Genomic DNA, 16,802 nt, shown 5'->3' on the forward strand with positions numbered 1-16,802 from the left:
CAGGGTATGTGAAAATTGGCATAGAGTTCCAACAGAAAGGTACTAGATTTCATTCTTTGATCTTGTATATTATCTCTATTATTTATGCCATTTGTTTAATTGTTTTGGTGTAGCTTTATTAATTTGTTTTTAATGAATGATAGGTGACACATCTGGTACAACTGTTACATTCAATGTATCTGACAGGTGAGCTATAACTGCTGCATATGTTGAAGCTTCAAAATACATATTAGACACACAACCTGGTGTGGAATGGGCGCTTAAATACTGAGGTATGACTCAAAGTCAACATAAACTTACTTACTTGTAGGTGTCTGTTACTTAGGTTGGTCAACTTTGTTGTTGGTTCTCAATGTATATTGGCGATACACATGTTGAAGATTTCATTGTCCAAATTCCAATACCACATGTTAAGCAAGCGAAGATGGCCAAGTTGAGTAGCATTTAAGTTTGTGAGTTTTATTATTGTAGCATAACAAAATAGGATGATATTTTCGTAGTACTCTAACTAGTGTATGAAAATGTAACATAAGCTGAAACTTTCTTGCAGCAACTTTTTTAGAGCTTGTATTTTAATATATTTGGTGATAATAATAGTGGTTTTGCTTGAACTCAACAATGGCAATTCCAATTTCTAAGAGTGCCCATCATTTATTTAACATTTACAACAATGTCTTTACTAATAGAAGCATTCTTTTAATCCTTATTATTTCCATATTTGAAATTATATTTAATGTCACCTGGTTCGTAAATCTGGTTTAACCAGTATCGCTCAAAGGCCCGTCGCGAAGCGCGGGTAATGTCACTAGTTATTATTAGTACATAACCAAAACATAAATTCAAACCTCAAAAAACATTTTTAAAAGAAAAATATATAATAGTTTTACTTTTATATTAATTTCATTCAAATAATAGACTATAATTCAATATGAAATTAAAATTAAATGCAATTAAAAAATCAAAAATAAAACATTACATAAATAAAAACAGAAAAAACTACATAAACTAAAGCTATTCTATAATCGACACAAAGTGTTGAATTAAATTGTATCAAAACTTATGATGAATTCCTACTCTCTTACGTAAATCAGCATTTGCAACTGTTCACCAAACTATGTTGTTGGTCCATAGTAGGTGTTTTGGTCAAAAATCAGGCCAGGATAATGCAACCAAATCTTTTATTGTGAGGTGTGATGCTTGAATCAATGAACAAATGTATGAATAACTTGCAAATGAAATGAACAAGTGACACCGGAGAATATGATGGCCTAACAATTTCTCAGTTCATCGAAAAGATTGAAGATCAAGATCTTGAACAACAAAAGATTGCAAGGATGAATAATCCGAGTAGTCAACAAGATGTGAAAATGTATTACAATGGCAGTGTTCAAGAAGTTGAAATGAGTCCGAAAATCCAAATTGCTTTTAGTGCTGGGAACTCATATGGAAATAATGATCAAAGTTCAAACAGCAGCAGTGGAGTTTCTTCATATCCGAATGTTAATCCAAAGGGTTCAACTTCAAGCTTTCATTCTCAAAGTTCAAAAAGTGGAAATGGTTGTGTGATACAGTGCAACATTGCATTGAATCTCCCGAATGGACAAAGTTTTTCTGAAGAAGTTGCAAAAGATCACATGACGTTACTTGCTACTGTGCTGGAATCTTATGAAGGATTGGTTGCTGGGAGGATTGGAAATCCTATGCCGACGAAAGAGGATTACGATCAGATAGATGCTGAAGAAATGGAGCCCATGTATATCAAATGGTGCTTAGCTAGTGTCCTGAGAAGAGTTGAAAAATTCAAAATGATTACAGGAAGAAATGATTTTTTGGATGCACATGTTTCTACTTTGGGTTTTGATAAATCTAAAGTTACTTGTTTTCGATGCAGGGAGAAAGGTCATTTCAAGAGAGAATGCAAAAATCAGGAAGCTAGTGGAGCAAAGAATTTGTTCGGAAAAGATGATTACTATCGGAAAGCTATATATCAACAAGTAGCTCATCAACCGCATCAACAAAAGGAACCACAAACTGCTCATGCAAGAATGATCGAAGATGCAAATAAGAAAGCTTATTATGGTATCATTGATCAAGATGATGAAAATGTGGCAGAAGGCTTCAGCTGCGATAAATATATTCCATCTGATTCAAAAGTTGTAACTATGATTGCAGAGATAGTTCAAAAGCCTGATTTGTTTACAGAATGGATGAAAATATTTGATAGAAATGATTCGAGCCAAGAAGAAGAGTCTGCTTCATCCGATGAAAGTTCCGATGAAAGTTCAGAAAAAACAACGGTTTTTGATCAAACACCATCTGATTCTGGTTCTTCAGATGATAGTTCTGAAAAGACAATAGATTTTGATCAAACACCAACTGATGACAGTAGTGATGATGAAGAAGAAATGCATATTAATGTTGCAAAAACTCAACTATCTCCTGAAAGTTTTTAATTTTATTTTGCAGATCGCTTGGAGAAGTTGAAGAATAAACGAGCAGCAAAAGAGTTGAAAAAGGTAAAAGTTGAAGATGTTGCTGAGACAAAGAAAATGAAAAATATGAAGAAGTTAAAGTCGCTGAATAGATGGTTGAAGTTGAAAAAGTGATTGAAGTTGAGAAGGTCATCGAAGTTGAAAAGATTGTGGAAGTCATCAAGCCTTGCTTAAAGTGTTTAGGATCTTGCAAGCAATGTGCAGAAAAAGATGAGAAGCTGAGTGAGCAAGACAAAGAAAAAGATGAGAAGCTGAGTGAGCAAGACAAGTTGAAAGAAAAGTTACTGTTTGATCTTAATTACGTGAAAGAATCATATGATGTGTTGAACAGAACAGTAACTGGTCTACAAAAGACGAATTCTGAAAGAGAAGATGCACTGACAATGTTGAATGTTGTGTTGATGTCGAAGCAGAAAGCCATTAATTTCTACATTGAAGAAAGTGCAAAGTGGAAACAAGAGTTGGAGACAGAAAAGATAGAGAATGAGAGAATGAGACGATTATTACAGAGTTATTCTAGTCCTGATTATATTATTGATCGAATTTATCCAACTGTTGCAGGTCTTGAAGCATTTCAAGATGAAAAGCCAAAGAAGAAGGATACTGGTAAGAAACAGAGTGTTAGTTATAACAAGTGTCCGCCTCCAATTTGGGAAGGGTATTCTCCTAGAAAACCGAACGAGGAGCAAGTCAATAAGGCTGTCAATATAAAGTTAAAATCCGAAACAACTGATGAGTTACCAGAAAATATTGACGTCACGTTCACATCGTCTGACACTGATCATAAGTCTGAGTTAATAAAAAAGGTGGTCGATCAGGTGTTGGATACAGATGAGGAGTCGGAGTTAAAATCTGAGTCAGAAAGTCCGGGATCATCATCAGTTGACAGTCCAAAGTCGTCGGTTAAACGGGTTTACAATAAAGAATTTCTTTTATCATAATGTAATTTGAATGATGAACTATTCAAATTTGCTTACACTTTGAATGATTCGGACAAATTATATTCTGATGAGGAATTTCCAAGAAGAAATGTTCAAGTAGAAAAGATCAAAAAGGTTTTCAAACCAACAGAAATCAATATTTCTAAAATAAAAGATTTAAATCTTAAAGAAAAACCTAAAAAGTACACTTCAAGAGTTCAACAAAGATTAAACAAGAAAAAAGGTTACAGTTCTGGTTCTGGTTTTCAAAAGAAACCAAACCATAACGGTAATTTTAAAAAGAAAGGTTTAGGTTTTATTCCACCTGAAAATTATAAACATGAAAAAACTTCTAAAACAAATACAAAATTTGTTGCAGGAACAAGCTCAGAGGAAGAAGCAAAAAGCCCATTCTGGAAGCAATCGAATAAAGATTTCCTTGCAAAGAAGCAAGAGGGTATGAAGAGTGGAGCTAATCAGAAGAAAGAAACAAGAACCTGTTATCGGTGTCAAGAAGTTGGTCAAATAGCATGGAATTGTTCTAAAGCTACCAACATCAAAGAGGAAGTTGTTTCTAAACTTAAAGAAAAAGATGTTTAGAAAAATGAACCACCAACTGAGAAATTCAAAAGTTTTGAAAATTTAACATATGAAGTTGGTGAGTGTTCAAAGACACACTTTTATCAAAAGAGAGCTAAGCATGACAACCAAATGTGGGTTGTTAAGAAGTTTCATGAGGATGTTAAGAAATTTGAAGTGAAATCTGGCAATGAATCTGATTCCACAAAGTCAGAGGAGCCACGAGTTGATGTTAAACAAGAAAACTCAGTGCCTCCAGTGGATGATGTTAATTTTCCACCATTGAAGGCTGAGAATTTTAAATCAAAAGTTGGTAAGGTTGAAATATCAAATCAATTCTATTCTGAGAAGAAATAATTTGATGTTGAGAAAGCTTTTAATGGAAATGTTAAAAAGATCTTTGGGAAAATGGTCGAGGGAAAGGCTAAAGGGGTAAAGGACTTTTATGAAACAAAGAAAGCAACTTTTTACCCAAGTGAAATTGAAGAGGAAACATCCAAATTCAGTCAGGCTTGGATGACAGTTTTTCACAAGTAAAATCCTGACTTGCCGGAGCTCCCAAGTTGGTAATCGCGGAGCATGAATCTGCATCATTCTTATCAAGGATGTTTTTGAGAAAAACTGAACATTGTTAAAATTTTACAGGTTGTGGACTTGCCGAAACTCCCTGGTAGGTAAGTGTGGGGTAGGAATCGGCATCCTTCTTGAGAAATTCACAACTGTGAAATGTCAACCTACAAGTGGTTGATGATTGAACCTACAAGCGGTAAATCTCAGGGACATTAAATTGTACTTGATTTTCCTACAAGTGGTGTTTTTTTGATATTATCATATCTTTCTCTTACAAGTGGTAGAAAGAGGTTTTGTTCTTACAAGAAGTTAATCAAGGTCATTAACTTGAACTTGATTTAACTATCATTCAGATGATTGGAACACAATATGATGATCCCCAACCTACAAGTGGTTTAAAAATCAACAAAACTTATTTCCGGAAAAACTATTTTGATTAAAACAAACTTAAGTGTTTTGAAAATCATAATTGGAAATAGTTTGTTGTGAGTGGGAGTTCTGATTGTTTATGCCAAGTGGACGGAGATTTGAAGCTTGATACATCAGCTTGTCATTTTCTTGTATAGTTTGTTTTCAAGTGTCTTTAAATGTTTTTGAATTTTAGGGGGAGTAAGAAATTTTCAGAAAATCCAAAAACATTAGAAAATTTGAAAAAGACAAAAACATTGAAAAATTTAAAATGAGTTTTTGTTGTAAAAAGAGGAAATGATAGTACATCAGTGGACTATCACAACACGCTAAATATTTGGAAAGTCAAAAAGTGATAAATGATCTCACTGATGATGTGTCAGTAGATTTTTACTCATTTAGTAGATTGTTTTCGAGATATAAACCTAAATACGAATGCTTACTTATCCAGTGGGGAACATCTCTCGGATATATGGGTAACCCCTGAAATCTTGTTTGAAAGATTTTCTGTTTCTGACATACTAGGTCTTTGTGCGTGGTGATATCTGGGGTATTATACCAGGACTTCTGATTTTGCGGGAGCAATAGTCTAGTCCTTGTATAATACTTTGCAAAAGCTTTAATCTTTAAAGCTAGCCCTCTGCTAAAAAATTGAGAAAATATCGAAAGATATGTATCAATGGCAGTTGAAGAAAAGATCCCTAAATGGGACACACCTAAAGTCGAGCCGTCATCTCTTTGCTGAACGGAAGTTCTGACCTGAGCTCTCACGGTTTCGCCTTTATCCATTTACAGATATCACTAGTGTAGATTCACCTGTAAGACTGAATATAGAAATCTGGATACGGGAGTATATTCTGAGGAGGGACACGCGAATAAGTTTAAGTGCTTAAAATCTCGTAAATCAAAACAGTTGAACTTTGTGTGAAAATTTAAGTGGATCAGTATACTGACAATCTACGTGAATCATTTAGAGCTTAAAATGTCTAAAGCTTAACGGTGTTGGTGTTTTGTCTCACAAACTGATATGATCCTCTTACACAAACTCACAAAACAAATTGTCTGTAAATATTTCTTTACTACATTTCTTTATATTCAAAAACCCAAAAAGATTTTTAGTATGTTTTATCATAATCTTTTGAAAAATCCAAAAAGATTTTCGACAACTGATGTTGAATAGTTGATTTTCAACATTCCAAGTGCTAAACATGATGATCATTTTGTGAGAGGGAGTGTGTGTTCTTAAACGATAATATTTTGAATGTTTGTTTTCAAAAGGTTCATCAGAAATTTTCTTTGTTCAAATTATTCTGGTTAATATTTGAGGGGGAGTCGGGATATAAAAAGTTGTCAAATTTTAAATTTGTGAAACTTATTGTGAGGTAGAGGATGTGCAGGATAGTCTGGATTCTGAATCTGAGTATAGAGCCAGGTCATGATCCTGATCCTATGAAAGTCTCTAGCATATCGAAAGGGGGAGGCTGAAGATACCTGTATAGAATGTGAACCAAGTTATGATCCTAGAGCTGATGAACTTAAGGAATCAAGAGATCTGATCAAGAGAATTAGAGAGAAGCTAGAGCCAAGTTCAGATCCTGGTAAAAGAAAGACAGAAGATGAAATTGTTCGAGGGGAGTCTGTTGATGCTGAAGAGGAGAGTAAATAAAAGATAGAAGTTTTACACTGTCAAGATACTTCAGAGAGAGCAGTCAGACTGATAAAGACTGAAGGCGTTGAAGACTCGACACTTAAGACTCGTCAACATCCGAGGGGGAGTCTGTTGGTGCATACATCTGTCGACTTCGTCTTGTATCGAGTCTTGCATTGCTCAGGGCATGAAGATCAAGAAATCAAGACTAATAGTTAATTCCGCTTGAAAGGGTTATCAAGTAATTCCTTGCGGAATTACATTGTAATTCCGTTTGAGTGTGTATTTCCGTTTGTAAGTAATTCCGCATGAACATGTTTAGAGCGGAATTAGTGGGTCTATAAATAGGAGTCTGTTCGTTTCATTTTAAACGGACTTAGAAAAGTGTTTTCCGACGGCGAAGCTCTGTCGAAGTGTCTCCGTGCTGTAAATCGTTATCTAATCAATAAACAAGACAGTTATAAGTTAATATCTTGCTGAATCACACACAATATGTCTGTTTCCGCCTTTCATATTGTGTAGAACACCTCTGATCGACTCATTTCAGACCGGTAATAATGATTAAGAAATATTCAGAAAATCCAAAAACATTAGAAAATTTGAAAAAGACAAAAACATTGAAAAATTTAAAATGAGTTTTTGTTGTAAAAAGAGGAAATGATAGTACATCAGTGGACTATCACAACACGCTAAAGATTTGGAAAGTCAAAAAGTGATAAATGATCTCACTGATGATTCAGTAGATTTTTACTCATTTAGTAGATTGTTTTCGAGATATAAACCTAAATACAAATGCTTACTTATCCCGTGGGGAACATCTCTCGGATATATCGGTAACCCCCGAAATCTTGTTTGAAAGATTTTCTGTTTCTGACATACTAGGTCTTTATGCGTGGTGATATCTGGGGTATTATACCAGGACTTCTGATTTTGCGGGAGCAATAGGCTAGTCCTTGTATAATACTTTGCAAAAGCTTTAATCTTTAAAGCTAGCCCTCTGCTAAAACATTGAGAAAATATCGAAAGATATGTATCAATGGCAATTGAAGAAAAGATCCCTAAATGGGACACACCTAAAGTCGAGCTGTCATCTCTTTGCTGAACGGAAGTTCTGACCTGAGCTCTCACGGTTTCGTATTTACCCATTTACATATATCACTAGTGTATATTCACCTGTAAGACTGAATATAGAAATCTGGATACGGGGGTATATTCTGAGGAGGGACACGCGAATAAGTTTAAGTGCTTAAATCTCGTATCTCGAAATAGCTGAACTTTGTGTGAAAATTTAAGTGGATCAGTATACTGACAATCTACGTGAATCATTTAGAGCTTAAAATGTCTAAAGCTTAACGGTGTTGGTGTTTTGTCTCACAAACTGATATGATCCTCTTACACAAACTCACAAAACAGATTGTCTGTAAATATTTCTTTACTACATTTCTTTATATTCAAAAACCCAAAAAGATTTTTAGTATGTTTTATCATAATCTTTTGAAAAATCCAAAAAGATTTTCGCCAACTGATGTTGAATAGCTGATTTTCAACATTCCAAGTGCTAAACATGATGATCATTTTGTGAGAGGGAGTGTGTGTTCTTAAACGATAATATTTTGAATGTTTGTTTTCAAGTGGTTCATAAGAAATTTTCTTTGTTCAAATTATTCTGGTTAATATTTGAGGGGGAGTCGGGATATAAAAAGTTGTCAAATTTTAAATTTGTGAAACTTATTGTGAGGTAGAGGATGTGCAGGATAGTCTGGATTCTGAATCTGAGTATAGAGCCAGGTCATGATCCTGATCCTGTGAAAGTCTCTAGCATATCGAAAGGGGGAAGCTGAAGATACCTGTGTAGAATGTGAACCAGGTTACGATCCTAGAGCTGATGAACTTAAGGAATCAAGAGATCTGATCAAGAGAATTAGAGAGAAGCTAGAGCCAATTTTAGATCCTGGTAAAAGAAAGACAGAAGATGAAATTGTTCGAGGGGAGTCTGTTGATGCTGAAGAGGAGAGTAAAGAAAAGATAGAAGTTTTACACTGTCAAGATACTTCAGAGAGAGCAGTCAGACTGATAAAGACTGAAGGCGTTGAAGACTCGACACTTAAGACTCGTCAACATCCGAGGGGGAGTCTGTTGGTGCATACGTCTGTCGACTTCGTCTTGTATCGAGTCTTGCATTGCTCAGGGCATGAAGATCAAGAAATCAAGACTAATAGTTAATTCCGCTTGAAAGGGTTATCAAGTAATTCCTTGCGGAATTACATTGTAATTCCGTTTGAGTGTGTATTTCCGTTTGTAAGTAATTCCGCATGAACATGTTTGGAGCGGAATTAGTGGGTCTATAAATAGGAGTCTGTTCGTTTCCTTTTAAACGGACTTAGAAAAGTGTTTTCCGACGGCGAAGCTCTGTCGAAGTGTCTCCGTGCTGTAAATCGTTATCTAATCAATAAACAAGACAGTTATAAGTTAATATCTTGCTGAATCACACACAATATGTCTGTTTCCGCCTTTCATATTGTGTAGAACACCTCTGATCGACTCATTTCAGACCGGTAATAATGATTAAGAAATATTCAGAAAATCCAAAAACATTAGAAAATTTGAAAAAGACAAAAACATTGAAAAATTTAAAATGATTTTTTGTTGTAAAAAGAGGAAATGATAGTACATCAGTGGACTATCACAACACGCTAAAGATTTGGAAAGTCAAAAAGTGATAAATGATCTCACTGATGATTCAGTAGATTTTTACTCATTTAGTAGATTGTTTTCGAGATATAAACCTAAATACAAATGCTTACTTATCCCGTGGGGAACATCTCCCGGATATATCGGTAACCCCCGAAATCTTGTTTGAAAGATTTTCTGTTTCTGACATACTAGGTCTTTATGCGTGGTGATATCTGGGGTATTATACCAGGACTTCTGATTTTGCGGGAGCAATAGGCTAGTCCTTGTATAATACTTTGCAAAAGCTTTAATCTTTAAAGCTAGCCCTCTGCTAAAACATTGAGAAAATATCGAAAGATATGTATCAATGGCAATTGAAGAAAAGATCCCTAAATGGGACACACCTAAAGTCGAGCTGTCATCTCTTTGCTGAACGGAAGTTCTGACCTGAGCTCTCACGGTTTCGTATTTACCCATTTACATATATCACTAGTGTATATTCACCTGTAAGACTGAATATAGAAATCTGGATACGGGGGTATATTCTGAGGAGGGACACGCGAATAAGTTTAAGTGCTTAAATCTCGTATCTCGAAATAGCTGAACTTTGTGTGAAAATTTAAGTGGATCAGTATACTGACAATCTACGTGAATCATTTAGAGCTTAAAATGTCTAAAGCTTAACGGTGTTGGTGTTTTGTCTCACAAACTGATATGATCCTCTTACACAAACTCACAAAACAGATTGTCTGTAAATATTTCTTTACTACATTTCTTTATATTCAAAAACCCAAAAAGATTTTTAGTATGTTTTATCATAATCTTTTGAAAAATCCAAAAAGATTTTCGCCAACTGATGTTGAATAGCTGATTTTCAACATTCCAAGTGCTAAACATGATGATCATTTTGTGAGAGGGAGTGTGTGTTCTTAAACGATAATATTTTGAATGTTTGTTTTCAAGTGGTTCATAAGAAATTTTCTTTGTTCAAATTATTCTGGTTAATATTTGAGGGGGAGTCGGGATATAAAAAGTTGTCAAATTTTAAATTTGTGAAACTTATTGTGAGGTAGAGGATGTGCAGGATAGTCTGGATTCTGAATCTGAGTATAGAGCCAGGTCATGATCCTGATCCTGTGAAAGTCTCTAGCATATCGAAAGGGGGAAGCTGAAGATACCTGTGTAGAATGTGAACCAGGTTACGATCCTAGAGCTGATGAACTTAAGGAATCAAGAGATCTGATCAAGAGAATTAGAGAGAAGCTAGAGCCAATTTTAGATCCTGGTAAAAGAAAGACAGAAGATGAAATTGTTCGAGGGGAGTCTGTTGATGCTGAAGAGGAGAGTAAAGAAAAGATAGAAGTTTTACACTGTCAAGATACTTCAGAGAGAGCAGTCAGACTGATAAAGACTGAAGGCATTGAAGACTCGACACTTAAGACTCGTCAACATCCGAGGGGGAGTCTGTTGGTGCTTACGTCTGTCGACTTCGTCTTGTATCGAGTCTTGCATTGCTCAGGGCACGAAGATCAAGAAATCAAGACTAATAGTTAATTCCGCTTGAAGCTGTTAATTCCGCTTAAAAGGGTTATCAAGTAATTCCGTGCGTAATTACATTGTAATTCCGTTTGAGTGTGTATTTCCGTTTGTAAGTAATTCCGCATGAACAGGTTTGGAGCGGAATTAGTGGGTCTATAAATAGGAGTTTGTCTGTTTCATTTTAAACGGAATTAGAAAAGTGTTTTCCGACGGCGAAGCTTTGTCGAAGTGTCTCCGTGCTGTAAATCGTTATCTGATCAATAAACAAGACAGTTATAAGTGAATATCTTGCTGAATCACACACAATATGTCTGTTTCCGCCTTTCATATTGTGTAGAACACCTCTGATCGACTCATTTCGGGTCCGTACACGATCCTACAATAGTCACAAAAGATTGCGGTTTGTATTTCGCATAGCCACCGTTTCCGTTGTAAAAAATTCTTGGGTTTGCACATTCAATCTTCAATACTTCATTAAAATACCACTAGTAGAAGAACCCGACACGTCTTCATATTATGGAGAATGTTCTAGAAATTGAAGGAAAAGGAAAAGATTTGTTGAAATCGAATTTGACAACTATGACAGCTTATTAAAAGTAGCAATCACCTCCAATCATTTCCTGGTCAAATCACACACTATAAAGTTTAAAGTTATCGTGTGTTCTAGTTTGGAAAGATGACCGAATAGAGATCTGAATAACAAACCGTGGAGAACTTGTTTGTGTCGGGTTCTTCTGCTAGTTACTCGATCAACAGACTGATCGGTAACGTTACTCTACTTGTGCTCCGATTTAAGCGGCGTGTTCCGATCAACGTTGTTAAAGGTGATGAAGAGTTTAGAAACCCTAGAATGATGGTGTTTTTACTGGAAAAAACGAGATACTTGAAAAAACATCCTTATATACGATCTGTATACAGTTATACGGCCCGTATACACTTGGTAACATCAAAAACCTCCCAAAATAATTCCATTGAGCCGTATACGTTTTACAAATCGTATAAACATGTATATGGCTCGTATAACTATATACGGGCCGTATATAGTAAAATCAAAAAAACATTCTCTGCGCTTTTTCTTATTAAAAAACATTCTATACGGGCCGTATATTTTGTATACGGCCCGTATACACTAGGGATGTGAAAATAAGATATAAGGGGTGTGGGAACAAGGGGAGCCATTGGGTATGTTTGGCAAAAGTAGCTGGTGGCTGGTAGCTGAAAGCTGAAAGCTGGTAGCTGGTGGCTGGAAGCTGGTAGCTGTAGCTGGTAGCTACTAGCTGTAGCTTTTTAGATATATTTGGTGTTTGGTAGAGTAGCTGGAACTTTTAATAAAATATATAAAATGACCAAAATGGACATAACTAAAAATTTAGAAAGTTTGTGCATTAAAAAGTTCCTTATTTTTAGAGGTTAAAATAGTCATTTTTTCCCTAAAAGCTTGTAGCTCCTTCTAAACGCTACTAGTAGTAGCGTTCAACCAAAAGCTTCAAGCTCCTAACCTAAAAGCTTAAAGCTCCTTCAACCAAACAAGACCTTTTATTGAGTAGGAGCTTTTTCTTAAAAGCTTAAAGCTAGAAGCTCCTAAAAGCTTCTAAAAGCTCCACGCCAAACATACCCATTATATATTCAATAAAATCCACATATTAGTTTGGTTAAATGATTTTTAAATTGCAGTAAAGGGTATTTATGTATATTATATATTTAATAGAATCTACTTATTACTTTTGTTAAATTAGTAAAGGGAATCTACCGGAAACAACAATCCCTTTGAAATGAAATATATATGCAATGCAGATGAAAACAGGCAATGAGAAAAAGGACCGAAGCAAAAAAAGTGAATACTTGAAGGGCGAAAGGAAAAATAAGCAAAGGGATATAACATGTAAAATGCACCGACCTTTCTTTTTAATATAGATACAATAAGGTTCTACTTCTAGGGTTCATTGTTAGATAGTTTTTGGTTGATTATTAAATAAAGAACTGTGTTCTTGGAACTTTTTGTTTAATTTATCATCTTTTATTAACTAAACGTTCTTGAGTCATTTGATTGCACGCGAAACTGCATCGTCAACTTTTCCTATGTTAAAAGTAACACAATTTACATATATAATAGTGAACTTTTGCTATAGATATAAAAAGGAATTCAGTTTTCCATAACATTATAATTAATAGGATATTTTCATAGCTCTATTCCAAATTTATACATAAATACATCGCACGTTATTTTCATTTCATTTGATCCTACAAGAAATTGAACAAAACTGCATTTCATAAATGAATTTGTATTAACATTAAAAAGAATAACTGTAAGTATGTAAAAGAATTATGGAACGTAATCATTTTCAATGGTAGGCTGTGTTCTAACAACCGTGGCTAAAGGCATTTTACTTTGACCAACATTTGTTGTGCCCAAAACTTCATTTTTTTCAGCTTCCTTTTCCATCTTCGCAATACTTGTCATTCTAAAAATTCTAATTAACACAAAAACAATAAACCCAACTAACAACAATCCCAAAACCCCTACCGCAAATCCGAAAACCCACCATTTCCACAACTTCCCTCTATCCTTCTTTTCCGGAATTGGTATTGATGGTACCTGTGGTACCACCATCGAGAAATGTCCTTGGTCTCGCACGCTGCACATGTTTTCTTGGGTGGTCATGTTGCTCATTTCATACGTTCCGTTTGAGTAAAACATGACACACTTTGCCTTTTCATGTTGTGGGACTGGAAACTCAACCAAGATGGGGCCTCCAAAGAGAGTGAGGTTGAGTTTGGTCAAATTCCCTGAGGCGTAGATATTAAAACCGACGACAGGAGCAACAAGGGTGTGATTTGGGACGTTGTAGTAGAAAGACGATTGATTGCCTAAATTTGAATAGACAATATCTAGCCTTGTGAAAAATGGGTAGGCGAATATCCGTGGTGGCATAAGGAAGCCGCTATAGTTGGCCCCTTTACGCCAAAAACTATCCCATCTTAGTCGAACCATTGAAAGCTGTACACCTGTAAAATTGGAAGGCAAAGATGAGGAGGCGTTATATAAAACACCCGTTTGAGGACGTGTTGGTAGTGAATTGAGTGCATATTCTTCAAACATGTCATCAAGCTGCTGCTGCTGCTGCTGGGTAGAAGGATTCAATAAACAAGAGAGCATTACAAAACTAATAATAATAAGTCTTGTTTCAAACCCCATCACCACATTATTGGCTAGCTCCCCTAGAAGGAAGTCATCAAAGGGTGGGTAGTTTGGGAATTCTTTTGCCTTTGATTGATGGTTGGGTGTTTATATAAATAATTAAGATCTTAATAAGAGTCAAAAGTAGAGTTAGTTGAGTTGGTGATGACAGTTGGAATATATATATGTATATGTGATAGGGACGGTGCCAACGAGGTTATAATTGGAATTTGGACAGACTCACCTGGATGCTTATGATTTTTATTTCCTTTTATATTTTGTTATACCAAAACATATTAATGAAATTAAAAGGGGTATCAATTATCAAACAGAGTTTCTGTCTCAAGTCTAGCGTTCGAAATATACTAAAACTCAACAGAAAAAATAATGTTACAAGAAAGAAAGAAAGAAAAAACACCTACATATTAAATACATCCAAAAACACCTTAACTTTCAGTTTGGTTCCGCGTTTATTCAAATTCAAAATCCTATTTTAAATATTTCAGATTTTGAAATTTATAAATCAAAACCCAAGTATGAATTCAGTTTGGTTCTAAGATTGCGTGTTGTGACTTAACGCCACCTTCCACATTTTGTTAACAACTTGAAACACCAAAACATGGGCGTTAAGCAAGCTGGCGCCATCGAGTAGCCACAGTAATAGGCATTAAGAGAGAAAGAGATAAGGGGCCCATAAACGTCAACCAATCACCATTTTTTTTGGCTTTTAAGTTATAGCCAATTATCTACGTGATAATGACATGAAAGGGCGCCATGTTAAACCACAACGCAAGGTCTAAGACTCTAAGCCGATGAACAACCATGTTACATTTTCTCTTAAAAAACTGTTTTTGTTATTTTATTATTATTACTATTATTATTATTATTATTATTATTATTATTCTTTTTATGAAGTGGGAGGAGAGTTCAAAGTAGTTTGTAGGATTGTTGGGAATTATTATTGTGAGATTTGATTGAATTGGTTGTCGTGTGTGTAAAAAGAAGTCGCCGGCAGCACCCAACACTCCATGCTACATGTGGAAGGTGCCCACTGCTAAGCTAAGTCAATACCCTCCCTAGCTTTTACTCATTCTTTCTATTTATTTGCAAAATTCAATAACCACAATTTATTAACCTTACATGCTTTAAACTATGTCCATTGGTGATCCAATTCAACCCAACCTTTTATTAAAAATTAATCTCTTTCTTTCACCTACACAACCCAACCCAACTCTACTCAATTTTAACATACATTCACAACCCATCCCAACCTAAAAATATATGTTTTTGAACGAACTTAGTTTTTAAAAAAAAACTAGAATTGGCGGGGATTCTTTAGTTATTAACAAAATATAGATATATTTGGAATGTAAATATAGGGTGGGGGGGCCGATGAGAGAAGGATCGGTTAGGGTTTTAATGCTCTGATACCATATTAGAATTGTAAACCTTGCCTCCTACATTCATCTATGAATCATATATATACAATCATACATATCTCCTATTCTCATGAAGAGATTTACACAATCACATAACATATTACATTCCAAATATATCTATATTCTGTGAATATAAATTGCAATGTTTATACACCATCAAACTTGGTTGTTACACCACCTGGCCCTGTTGTATAAAAATATAATTTACTCCTTTTTTATTAATATTTTATATATAAGTGAGGTTAGAAGTAATATGTAGGATGTAATGAAACTCCATGCATATCAACACCACAAGATAACATTTTGTACTAGCTGAATCCCATATGTAAGTGTCAATAGATAAGCTAGTCCGTCCATTCAAAATTTCACAAACACAACACAACACAAACCTATATATATATATTTATGTAGAATGCCGTAATTAGGCTCTGCAGGATTGATTGCTTCTTCAAGAATTTCAATTCCAAATTGTGCAAAAAACTATGGCCTTGAAGGAGTAGGCGATGAAGGAGGTTTCAGATTAGGATACTGCAAAAACAATAAACAAAATTTATCACAAGCGTTTCCTTCTATGCTTTTCATTGTTTTGGATAAATAAAGATTGGAATTTATTTTATATATGATATTTTAGAGAACTTACATAAGGGTATGGTGAAAGTGGGCGTGATGGTTTAGGAAGTGCTTCTTCTTTCACTTCTATTTTAGGGACCGTCTTCACTTCTGGAGGCGCCTCTACTGCTGCTGCTGCTGCTACTGTTTCTGCTTCTGCTTTAACCTCTGCTGCTGGAGGGGGTGGTGGGGCGGAGTTAGTGGGCTCCACAATGGCTTCTTCTGGAGCCTTTGTTGGCGCAGGAAGTGCATTGAAAGTCAAGGGTGGTAGAAGCGCTTTCCCAATATCCTGAATTTTTTTAATCATTAAGCACTTGCATTCAAAACCGAACTATAATATGGTTTAAGTACCTTGACGTCATCTAGGATCTCTTTGGGCCCGATTTTTGCATTCACAAAGTCACCAAATTCTTTTAAAGTTCTCCTTCGATCCTGCCATGGAAAATTCATAAACGAATCTTTAATCTATAAACAAAACCAACATACCAAAAACAAAATTTCGCAAGTATGGTTTTTGAACTGCCTAATACGTCGGGTGTTTGGATGCAAGTTTAAACCAATAAGCAAGAAGTTCTAATAGTCAACAAAAGCAATAAAATTAAAAAGGACCTCTGCATATAGTAGCTTCTTGCTGACAAGTTGCACCAATGCAGCAGAACCCAAGACCTCAAGTATTGTTTCAACCTGAAGATGATCACAATTATGCACAACGAATTGAAGAATCCAAAGCAGAAGATTTTTTATTTA

At 35.2% G+C, this 16,802-nt stretch overlaps 1 protein-coding gene across 1 annotated transcript; it reads right to left on the reverse strand.

The window, feature by feature from the left end:
- Nucleotides 1-13,152: 13,152 nt before the first annotated feature.
- LOC110889004 lies at nucleotides 13,153-14,025 on the reverse strand. The gene has a single exon (XM_022136496.1). The coding sequence runs from the start codon at nucleotides 14,023-14,025 to the stop codon at nucleotides 13,153-13,155; it is 873 nt and encodes a 290-aa protein (XP_021992188.1).
- Nucleotides 14,026-16,802: the final 2,777 nt, after the last annotated feature.

Source organism: Helianthus annuus, chromosome 13, assembly GCF_002127325.2.
Source record: "Helianthus annuus cultivar XRQ/B chromosome 13, HanXRQr2.0-SUNRISE, whole genome shotgun sequence".
NCBI lineage: Eukaryota > Viridiplantae > Streptophyta > Magnoliopsida > Asterales > Asteraceae > Helianthus > Helianthus annuus.

Coding starts and splice junctions, on each gene's coding strand:
- LOC110889004 (XM_022136496.1), bottom strand. CDS start 14,025: ATGGGGTTTGAAACAAGACTTATTATTATTAGTTTTGTAATGCTCTCT.